This window comes from Phaethon aethereus (genome assembly GCF_964289735.1).
Source record: "Phaethon aethereus genome assembly, chromosome: 6".
NCBI classification, from domain to species: Eukaryota; Metazoa; Chordata; class Aves; order Phaethontiformes; family Phaethontidae; genus Phaethon; species Phaethon aethereus.
In genome coordinates, this window is record NC_138580.1 from 36,440,443 (window position 1) to 36,452,480 (window position 12,038).

At 38.5% G+C, this 12,038-nt stretch overlaps 1 protein-coding gene across 1 annotated transcript; it reads right to left on the minus strand.

The window, feature by feature from the left end:
• Nucleotides 1-25: 25 nt before the first annotated feature.
• ZC3H15 (zinc finger CCCH-type containing 15) lies at nucleotides 26-11,729 on the minus strand (the record flags this gene model as incomplete). Its single annotated transcript, XM_082001872.1, has 10 exons — nucleotides 26-219; nucleotides 937-1,063; nucleotides 1,301-1,405; nucleotides 1,579-1,725; nucleotides 2,427-2,609; nucleotides 3,619-3,710; nucleotides 4,816-4,968; nucleotides 6,674-6,785; nucleotides 9,119-9,220; nucleotides 11,652-11,729. The coding sequence occupies 10 exons, from the start codon at nucleotides 11,727-11,729 to the stop codon at nucleotides 26-28; spliced, it is 1,293 nt and encodes a 430-aa protein (XP_081857998.1).
• Between the last annotated feature and the right edge of the window lie 309 nt (nucleotides 11,730-12,038).

The window sequence follows — 12,038 nt, forward strand, 5'->3', positions numbered from 1 at the left end:
TAACTTGTCACTTGAGCTTTTCAATTCATTCCTCTAAATCAAGAGTGTTTAGCTCTTCTTCTAGTTCATCCAAGTCCTCTCCAGTAAAAAGATTTTCATCAACTGGAACTGCATCAATTACTCCATTTTCCAACTCCCCATCTCCATCATTGTCTTCCTCTAAATCATTTTGCTCACTGCTGTTTATATCACCACCAGAAGCTTCACTTAATTTATTATCTGAAAATAAAAATAATTCTTACACATTTCAGCATCACACGTTTCTTAATCACTAATTAACAATCCTACTAAAAGGCTTTAAAGTTTTGAAACTATAAGAATTTACTGGATTTGAAATTTATGTAGACTTATAGTGGTTAAATTGTATGTACCTGTCTAATACTTTTTATTTTAAAGCAGGTTGAAAAAAACACTCCAAAAAACTCTAACTCACAACTCCTTGAACTCCTGTTTTCCTAACTGCATCAAACTTGATGAGCTGCTTCTGCTCAACATCTGCACTTAAGACTTAGGGCCTGAAAGATCAGGGTATGCATTCCACAAGCGCACCAAGATCAAGACTTGACTCTAAGAAGTTACAAGATCACTTTTTCTAGCTAGCCTAAGTTAAGAAAAGCTTGGATTTTTATTGATGTTATTCATACAATCATTTTCTAAATCTGGAAAAAAAAGGCAACTGATAAAGCAAACATCTTAAGGATTTACTTCAAGTAGCCGTAAACACTACCTTTTATTTGAACTTGAATTAAGAAGTGCATGGCATTTAGTACAAGCTTTTTCTTTAGCAACTACATGTGTCACTGATAGTTATTTCATTCTCCCACCCTTTTTAAACAAATACTTCTTTTCAGCAGATCAAGAATTCATTTCTATCTACCTTTTGGGAAGCTCTTAACAATCCAATGTGTATTCATGATGCCTAAATAATGAACTTACCATCTTTTTCTATTGAACTGTATGTGCTGAATCGCTCAGGACTAGCCACAGTAATACCAGTCTCATCTACAGCCTTTGGGACATACAGGTTCAAATCTACATCATTTATGCACACAGGGTCTTCCATCTGAAAAATAAAATGCTGTGCATGAATTACTTTTGTACAGAAATACTCACTTCTGGAGGATTACTAAAAAATTTTTTTCATCTTCCTTTTGACACCAACATTTTGACAAAAATATACTTTGTAGCGGTGTTATATTAAGAACCAAACTTACTAATTGCACTGCAAGAGCTCTAAAATCCTAAGTTTTCAGACTTGACTGTAACTTGAAATATTACTCCAATTAATACTGTTCTTTACCTCATCATCTTCTCCCGTTCCTTGAATATAATGGGTGTCATCTGCTTCTTCATCATCTGCATCAACCAACTCTGGTCGGAACTCAAATACTTCACGTCCACTAATCTATTTGCAGAAAAAGAAATATTATTTTATAACGTAATAAAATTTATACTGCTGCAAAAGACGACAGACAAAAAAGAAAAAGCAAAAAGCAAGGCAATTGCAGGCCATCTACCTTATTACAAAAACCTATTTACTCTATCTTCTTACATTAAGAATTGGAGTGTAGAACATACCACCAATGCTTTGCCAGCTTTAAAATCTGCTTTCCTCCTCTCCATATCTTGCTCGGCCTTATCAATTTTTTCTTGTCTTTTTCTTCTCTTCCACGCAATAAAACACTCTAGAGTGATTTTGGTAACATTTGGTCCTAAGGCAGCACGCTGTCAAGTAGAGACACTGATTAATGTTAGAAACTGTTTCCAAAGGCTATAAGAAATCAGAGTTTCAAATACTCTTTTCCAGCAGCTAGCCGAAAACCTATCTTTCTAATTCCTTCTTCACTCTCACCACTGTCAAACATGCACCATCAACTGTAAGTCGGACTCAACGCACAATTTTCTGGTTAGCAAGGTAAGTCAACTTTAAAGTTAACACAAAAAGTGGAGGAGGAAAAAAGCCAGTGATAATAGCTCAGGTTCTCCTCAAATTGACACTGCCGGGCACCGGTGACAGAAATAAGCAGAGCAGCAACATAATGCCTTCAGAAGGCCCCATTCATCTTGGTGTTGCTTCCTCATTACAGAGTTCTGTGAGAGCTAAGGAGGCAGTCAGCTGGGGATGAGAAAAGCCCATAGAAACAGTTGTAATAGATAAAAGAAAAATAGCAGTAAGAAATAGAAGCCTCCTAAAAGAGGATTAGCAACACACACACACTAAGTATGCAGCTGCAATATAATCGATACAGTAGGTAATTGTTTAGAAACAAAAAAATGAATCAAATACTACACATCAGTCACCCTAGCTCATACAGCTATAAAAGCATCTTAGACTTCTTAATCATTACGTACGAAGTTATTTACAACTGTCTCTTCACAGTAATGAAAACAAACACCACCAAAAGGTACCTGTCTGCCAACTTTACCTCTTTTTCTATTAGATCTTCTAAAGAAATTTCATCTTGCTTTTCCTCCTTCTTTTTGTCCTTTTTTAATACAAAACCTGGAGGGAGAGCATGGCGATACATGCAGTTGTCTCCGCCACCTGGACAGACCCAAAACCATCCATATTTGTTGTTTTCAATAGCATCAAGGAAATATTTGCAGACCTGTATAAAACAATGGTTGTTAGCACTGCACTCTCTTCAACACCACCAATTAACACTACATGTGTAGCTACTTCATGTCAAAGCACACTAATTCAAAGCCAGTTGTGCTCAAAACTGAAGAAACATGTGAAATGCATTGCTACTAAAAAAAGCAGACAGGAGAAGCACAGCTAATTAGCTAAAACTCATGTAGTGAACAGCTTTTCCCACCCCCCCTTAATGTAGTCTCAATCTAAAAAGACAGGATGACTCAAAAGCCTGGCAACTGTGTACGACTGTAAACCCAGCTGCATGTGTAAAAGTATGCTGACAGTCATCATCTTCCTGCTCACCACCTTCAGTATAGTTTTAACCAAAATAAATTTCATCTGCCTCAGATATGAAGCCTTCCAGTTCATGATCCTGAGGTAAAGACGCCATTCTGGGACTTTGAACAAGCAGTTCATAGTTCACACTTAGCCATATCAAAGCTTAACTTTTGCAAATTTAAGTAGTATCAATAAGATACTTAATTATTTTGTGTTGAAAACAAGGTGACATAGTTCTGAAGAATGCAAAAGAGTCAGGAACTACAAATGACTCAAGTAGTAAATTTCAGCTTACAGGAGAAAATTTAAACTTACATGCTTATATGTTACCCAGTACATAAATAAGCCAATATATATTGCAATTGCTCGAACAAAGTGACAGACTTAACTAACCACAATACTTCAATCTTCTAAGCAAGCAGGATGTATTAGATACATTACCAATTCCTCTAGCATTTATATTTTGAAAGCACTTCATGTACTATCCATTTATATTTTACATGTGAAAAACACCTTATGACTGCAAGAGCTTTGGGGTTTTTTTTTTTTTTAAATACATGATTTGAAATACTATCAGCTGTATATTCAGAATATTGTTACAATACTCCGTTCAAAATCTTCAGATAACGATAACCGTTATCTAGTATCAGTCTACAGTTAAATTCTCTCTACTACAGCTCAATTAAAAAAAAAAGACATACTATTTGAGTTTTGGGTTTTTTCTTTTCCGCCTCACCATGCTTCTTGTTCACCACTTCTTCCAGCTTCTTCTCATCCCAGTTATCCATTGTATCTAGAAAAATACAATGGAGAGTTCCACAAAAATTCCAAATACTAAACAGTGCTGTCAAGATGCTTATCTCCCCAATAACAGTTTTAATATGCAATTCTTACATTTTAGCTAGTTTATAGAATGGGAAATAAACTAAGGCTTTTATAATACAGTCTTCAAACTCTCCTATGCTGCTCAGAAGACCGTGTCCTCAAAAGCCCTAGAAATTCATGCTTTGACATGCATAAAGTCTGTTTCAGTCAAAGATCAAAAAAATGTGTCATGCCATCTGTACACTACCAAGCATGGACAAAGAAAATGAAGAAAAGGATGATGACTAACTAAAAGAGAAGGTTGGAGGCTAATGGCCAGAAACACAGATGTTGTAACATGAGGATTGAAAGAGATAATAAAAAAATTTTCTAAGTTGAAGTTAAAAGAGGGAGCCATCAAAAGAAGCCGCATCGCCAATGATAACAGCAGTAGTGACTCTATGGGACCTTATCATATTTGTTTAGGATGACACAGGCTAAAACTCTATGAAAGACTGAGACATGATGAATTGTGAAACGACAAAAGAAATTATTGTGACTATAAAATCTCTAGCCCCTGCTAAGTACAAGTCAAATCCAACGTACTTTGCCAACAAATGATTTGGCGAAAGGAGATACAGAAAAAATTCCAAAGTATCCTGAATTCTAAAACTGTGTACGTTTGGACAAACACTAGTAATACTTTTGGAGGGCAACTATGGTTGCTCATTACACTTGCTCCTTTTTCACTTCATTTTATAGAACTTCTTTTCAGAAGAAACTAGCAACTCTAGGAAAGACCAAACACTGTACACAACTTGCTACTTGTATGACTAACACATTACCCAGCAGAATCAAAAACACACCACCCAGTGTTTCTAGGCGATACTTCTTCTTCTAAATAAGGTGTAAAGAATACTTGTGAGCACACTTTTTAAAGCAAGTTTCACTGTGATTCAAAAGTTGGAACACAGTGGTATGGGTTGCCTTGGTCATCTTCACGATCATAGCCCCAACACAAGAAGACTCCTAATGTTGAAAAAACCCTTTCACAATCAGAATAGCTTCTAAGTCATTTTCTGGAAGTATTATACCTTTTTCAAGGTCTTCATCTCTTGCATCAATATAGACACTTCGTTTTTCACACTTCCTTTCCAAAGACAAATCATGAGAAAACTTGCACTTGTCTCCTTTAGTGCACTGTCCTTGCTTGAAGAAAGCACAAACTACAGATTTGGGGTCAGCACCTGAGTGAAGAAAGTTTTTATGTTTTAATAATATTACTAAGCAGAATACAGTACTGGAGCAAAAGCGGTACGTGAAAAGTTCTGAGAACACCACCTAGGATCATACAATCTTTAGCATGTGTAGAGAATGAAAACACGTTTTAAAAAGAAGTGAAAGTTATGTCATGGGAAGTTCGTCATAACTAAATACTCCATGTCCTGAACATGTCATATTTACTTTGTGTAGCATGGTATTTGCATTAAGTATCAAAGCTGGCACTTGACTATGTGGAGAAATACAGACAGCAGTGTGCCTGAGTGTATCATTCATTCCTGCAACATAATGCATACGGGACATCACCCTGTGCAACTCCTTCCCGATACGATAGGCTATTTTTGCCTCTAATACACAGTAAAGCATCTTCTGGATGTCAGCCTTTCTTTAATAGATCAACAACACACTAGAATATAGTAATCTAACCCGCACTCATTAAGACCCCTTCCTTTCTTTAATAACAGAATAAGACAGCTCCTCATAGACCCCAAAATAAGCAACTATTGTTACAGTATGAACTATTCAATCAGACTAACTACAGTTTAAGTAAATATCATCCCACTAAAGGAATTATTTGACCATTACGAGGTGGGAAAAAGAAGTGAAAGCAGATAGAAAGGTTAGAGACATGACTACATCAGAAATGCTTTACTTGTATTAAGTGCTCAGGTAAGATTTTAAGCTCAAGTTTTTTACTTGCTGATTTTCAGCTTGGGGCAAGTCACCAGTGACTAGAGTATGTATAGCAACACCTGTTTAGAATCTTAACTAAAAAAACCTAGTTTTTAAAGGCTGAGCGGTTCCCTAAAAGAACTTCAGGTAATATAGCTCTCCTTGTTGGTCATCTCAGTAGAAAGGCAGCGCTTTAATTCGGACAATATTAGTCTTCTGAAATAAATTTAAGTCAAGAGCTACTTTATTTGGAGAAAGCTGACCACTGCAGATCATAAACAGAAAACTGGCCTTTTTTGCTACTAGGTGACATAATGAACAAATATCAGATTTGCTTTAGACATGCATGGAAATTACACTTGCTTAGTCAAAAATTATCACTCATAACTTCATTAGTTCTAGAAGATTAATGAAGCAGAAGAGTTGATAAAAATAACACTTTTTTCAATAAACTAAATGTTTCTCCCACATGGCAGCCAACCGTAGAGCATCCGAGAAGTACCACACACCCTTAAACCTACATTTCATCACAAAACCGGTTTGTTCAATAACCGAGTTAAAGTAAGACCACACTTCCAAAACCAAGTCCTACTTGTTTAACTGTGAGGTGGGACAGAAGTCAGCGGAAGATTTTTACTGTTTTGATGTGAATACAAGTTTTCTGTGAAGACAGTAGTTATCATATTATATCGCTTGTAATATCTGAACGTTCACGTTTCCCCGGTGAGATAGGCTGCTTTAAACAAATACCATCACACACACAAAAAAAATCATGCCCCTCATCCAGAAGCATCAAATTAATGAACCTGATAACCCCAGATGACTTACAAAAAAAAAAAAAGTCAAATCATTACTGACAAACTACTTCGTACATTAGAGAGAAGGAAACAGACATATCTACTTTATTAAGAAAAGAACTGGCATTTTTAACGGGTTATTTTACCTGAAGTAGATCTATGAATAAGAAAGCATAAATGAAGAGAATTCAGTTACTCATACCTTTACTTATTTTCTGTGCAGCAACCACAGGCTTGAAGAGTTCATTTAATTCTTGTAATTCTTTTTTCTTATCTTCTTTTTTTAATTTCTTCTCACTTTCTGTTTGAGCAGCCTATAAGGACCCCAAATTTTAAGTTGTTAATATATAGTTACATTGACATAACTCACTTCACTTCAACTGTACGTTAAAGTGGCAAATAACTTCACATTAGTTTATAAGGGGAGGAGGGAAAGAACCCGGGATTTCTGAATTTCTCAGAATTTCTGCTCTTGCATGAATGGCCAGTGCCATCTAGTGGTACTGACCTTTCAAACAGTTTCAAATGCAATTTGTCAGAGATGCTGGTAGGTACCATTAGATAACATAGTTACCTCTGGTCCACCTTTACAGGCTAGGAAATCAAGTGAAAGGTACGGACACTGAGAGGAAAAGCTAGTTGCTTTTTTGTGATACATTAGCAGTGGAAGTATTCAACAGTTACTTCAAGACCTGTGCAAAAAATCTTTAGTCCCCTAGACGCTGCTGCTTTGTTCTTCCTCTTCACATCTATCAGCAGCACTTCCAGGAAAGCTGTCTGCAGAAGTTCAGAACTGCTTTTAGAATACTTTTTTTTTCCTGTTTGAATTTCTTTCAATTCATTGATAACTAGCAGTTTATAAGACAAGAACACTCATTGTATAGGTAGTAGTGGCCAAGGGCTGGAAAAACAAGGAAAACCTTTCACCTAGGAAAACAATAGTTTGCGTATAAAAAAAGAAAACCAAACACCTGTGACTCCGCCTTACCCTTTTTGGATAAGACAGAAAAGGCCCGTATCTATACCAGAATGGTAGTGAGGGGTGAAGACAGATGAAGGAGGACATGGGAGAAACATTACTGGATCATTTGACTCTTATCTTTAAGGGAAGCTAGTGAGACTAACACCAGTATACAAATATGTGGGGTACTTCAGTGGTAAAATACAGTGTAATATTAAAAAAGAAGCTTTGTTCTTACAGTGAATTTGGCAAGAAAATGCCAAATTGTTTTGAAAGGGAATTGTTTAATTTGGTCCACACACAGAACACTCAGTTTTCATACTGAAAGTCCACAAGTGCTATTTTATATAGTATGCAGACCCACACATGTCAACTACAGAAAGCAGTACTTAAAGAACGCTTTTGTTTCACCCTAGGGTTCTAAAAAGCATGAAGATGAAGCTTGCTTCTTTCTTCTCCTTTTTGAACAAAAAACCACGACAACTTTTCAATTTGTATCTCAGGGCACAACCATAATCGCTTTAAAGTGTTGGTTCTTCCTCACAACCACCCTAGTTGGGTAAGAAAGGTATGATCAGGTCCAAAAATTAGCTTCCAATATCCATCAGTCAATAGGTCAGAGCATTTGAGAAACAAATTATTTTAGGCAGGCTAATTTACATACCAGTATTCCATTTAATGCTAGAGATTCAGGAATTTTATACAGAAAATTCAGAAGCGTTTAAGTAACACTAACGTTTTTGAAGTGACATCAAGTAGTCCTTCCTAGTACAAGAATTTGTTAGATCTAATGACCCGAACATCAGCTTTACCTTTTTAGTTGTACTTGACAATTGTTACTTCATCCTTATGTTATGCAAGGAATTTAACATAAATCATGACATCATGAATTTAGCTGTTGCAAATGTAATATTCTACAGGCTTATTCATAGAACAGGAAGCTGCATGAATACTTAGCAACTAGCTTCCCTAGCACCATAGGAATAAGAGACCTGGCTCACTTGCACTATAAAAATATTTTCATGAACTTCGTGCTGACTAAATGTAATATAAACATTGCGTCTCAGACACATGACATTTTACTTTGTCATACAATAGAAGAGCAGAGTAGTAGACAGTGGCTCAACATTTCAGTTTCTTTGATCAGTTCACCAAATAGATGCAGACTTGTTTCCATTTTAAGTTATAATAAATACTTCTTAAAGTAGAACAAGGAGCACATATGGGCTTATACGTTTTTTTAATCTTTCCCAATTCCAATTTTAATACTTCTAACAACTACTCTTGTTTTTAATGGTTCACTATTTTTTCAATTAGGTGGGAATTAAAGAGGGAAAAAAAAAAAAAAGAGTACCAGTATATATATAACCACACTTTGCCGATATGCCGATAGCCAATTTCCACAATTTACTTGCAGGTATACCTCATACTCAATTATGTCACTGTTAGAACGCTGTGTAAAGAAACACACACCTTATTAGCTGAGTTTGAGGGTTTTGGTACATAATTCTCAGCTAGGCAAGCTTTGCAGGAAGACTATCTAGTTCAATCTGCACTAGTCACAATACATTAGGCAAGTAACATCTCTACTTTTTTCTACTTTTTCAGCATTATATGACAATCTGTATGTATAGTGAAACAAGATCTCACTATACAGTAGGAAAACATTACAGATAAAATGCTTACCTGACGTGGATTTTGCTGACCAAATTTAACCTGGTGAGTCACAGCCTTGATAAATTTCTGTTGTTTTGCACCTTTTTTATTCTTTAGGCCAAATGTTTTGTCCTAAATCACGAGATAAATACAGCCAAATTAACTGAAACTGTCCAACAGTTTGAAAACGTTTAAGTTGTTACCAAAAAACCCCCCAACTTGCCACCCCTCTCAGGTTTTCAGTTAAACACAGACTCTACCAACACAAGCAACCCAAGAAGCGTTATGTACAATATTTCAACTCCTCGCACCTTCTTTAAAACTTGCTTTTCAACAGAACCTACTAAATGCTGCTATTTCTGTGAGCTATTGGTTTCATCAACAGACCTACCGATGTGCAAATATTAGCTTAAGCATGTAACACAGTGTTTTCAGGCCCCTCAAAACAAAAGGACAAGATGTTTTCGGTGGCTACCCAAGTAACATCTGAGGAAAATATGACGACTGAATAGCCATAAATAAGGATTTGTTAAACAAAGGATTTCTTCCCCCCTATTTACCTGAAATCAATTATTACTCTTACCTTCATGTACTCGTAATTGTTATATACTCGTTATACAGATTAAAAAGTAATATGCGATGTGTAGCAATATTATTTTAAAGTATTTTAAGCTTTTCATTTTCTAACTGCACTAGTTTGAAGACAAGTCCTTCCCCTCTGTCAAGACCAGACAGGTGTTTGTACTTCCTAAACTCCACTGCAAGAAGTTTCTGTTTACTGCCTGAAACAATTCTTCCTCTACACCTCTACTTTTATTGTTAGATACAAGTTTCTACACAAAATCTATTAAAAATTCCATTAAAAAAAAGATAGATCACCTCTACAAAATTATCTAAAGCAGAAATTACTTTTTGTAACCAAAATACCTACGTTAAAGAAAATATCCATGCCTTCAATTCTTCTTTAGGGGGTTGGACTGGATGACCTTAAAAGGTCCCTTCCAACTCAAACATGCTATGATTTGGTACCAACATTTTTTTCCTCCCAGGAACAAGTAACAGATGTTCATCCAGTGATAATACCTCATTTCAAACATACTTTTGGCAACCCTAACAATCAAAAAATATATTATAAAAGAATTACAGAATAAACAGTTCCAGATTTCCAGACTTACCCTGTTTTCACTCACAATGTATCCCCTATCAATGGCAGCTAGTCCTCCATTACTTCACACTAATTTGAAAAGTCTGTAATTTGTCAAAATAACTAGTTGGTAAAGAAAATGGATCATTCGCACACTTGATTTCTGTGGCAAATGCCATATGCATTACATAATCTCTCTGTATTTGAATTATGTAATAAATTATTGTTATTAATAAATGCAATTTCTTTCCCTTTCAACTGCATCTTTTTCTAACAGAAAGCAGAATTTTCCTACGTAGCTGGATTCAGCAAAAACAAAAGAAACACTGAAGGCAACAGAGAGAGAACAACCATTCTAACCTAACGTTTCCACCGAAGACAAAAACAGTATTCTGCAGTGCTAGATTTTAAAGAACACTTGCATTACATAGATACACTGTCTAAGCAGCTCAGCAGCTACTACTAACTTGCTTGCCCATATATGCTGGCAAACATTTAATTTTCTATAACTCTCTCTCCTTTTAGTCTCAACATAGGTTTTTTTTTTTTGTATAGTGCAAAATTTGACTATCTTAGTAACTAAAACACATACCCCTCTAGCACGTTTTTTCAAATCTAGTTTTCGCATCAGAATTTTCAACAGAATACGACATATTACTGATTAATCTTCAAATTATTTTGCATTCCACTTCTATGAAACATTTACTAAGTTGTTGTTCCAGGAAAGTCCTCCCTGGCCACACAGGTCAAATTGTATGGAAAAACCTCCCCAAACCAACCACACACAGGTTTTAAACTGAGAAATGCAAACCTCCAACTCAGACAGCCAGACTCAGAAAATACAGGAATACAAAGAACATGGAAAGGGGAAAAGGCAAGAAAGAACAAAAAACCACAACAACAAAAACAAGGCAAGGCACTTTTGTTTGACAACCTTCAGTCCAGAGGCAGCTCTGGGCAAAAAGGTCCAGGCTGAAAACCCAAACCCCAGTGCAAGAAGCGGCCACCAGCACCACTTAAAGAGCAACGGTGGGTGGTTTGACAGGTCTGGGCAGCGCTGGGGCGGCCGGGAAACCCGCCTGCCCCGGAGCGGGACTGCGCACCGGCCGGGTGTGCGCGCGCGGACCCCTCCGCGCACACTGGCTTTCTTGGCTTTATGACCATTTCCTTGGCCGCTTCAGCGGAAGAGGCGGCCTGCGGGCCCGACCGTCCGCGAGCCGGGACGGCGAGCTTGCGGGGAGGAGGCCGGCCGCCGGCAGCAACGCCCGTACCGCCGCAGCCGAGGAGGCGGCTGAGGGAGACGCAGGGCGAGAGTTGCTCGCGTCGGAAGGGAAACGGCAGGAAGAGGCAGGCCGCAACAGGGGCAAGGAGCGGCCCGGCCTCGGCCCCCTGGGCCCGGTGCGGCCCTGCCCGCCTCACCTCGATGATCTTCTCCTTCTTCTTCTGGTCCGCCTTCTTGCTGCCCCCCGCCGGCTGCTGCTGCTTCTTGGGGGGCATGACGGGGAGGGCGGAGCGGCTTCGGCTCTCGCTCGGGGGCTCTCAGGGCCGCGGGGCGGTGCGGGACGGCGCCGCCGCCGCCGGGGAGGCGCAACCGATCCCGCTCGCAACGCCGGCGGCCGCGGGGCAGGCTGGGAAAGCAGCGCGGGGCGCGCCGCGCGCTAGGAAGCGAGCGGCGCGCGAGGGCCCAATTATCTCCCGGCAGGCAGCGCGCGGCGGGGCGACGGCCGGGCGCTCTGTCTGACGTCACAGAGAGGCGGGGCTCACGGGCCGGGGCCGGGGCCGGGGCCGCGGGAGTCTCACTCCCGG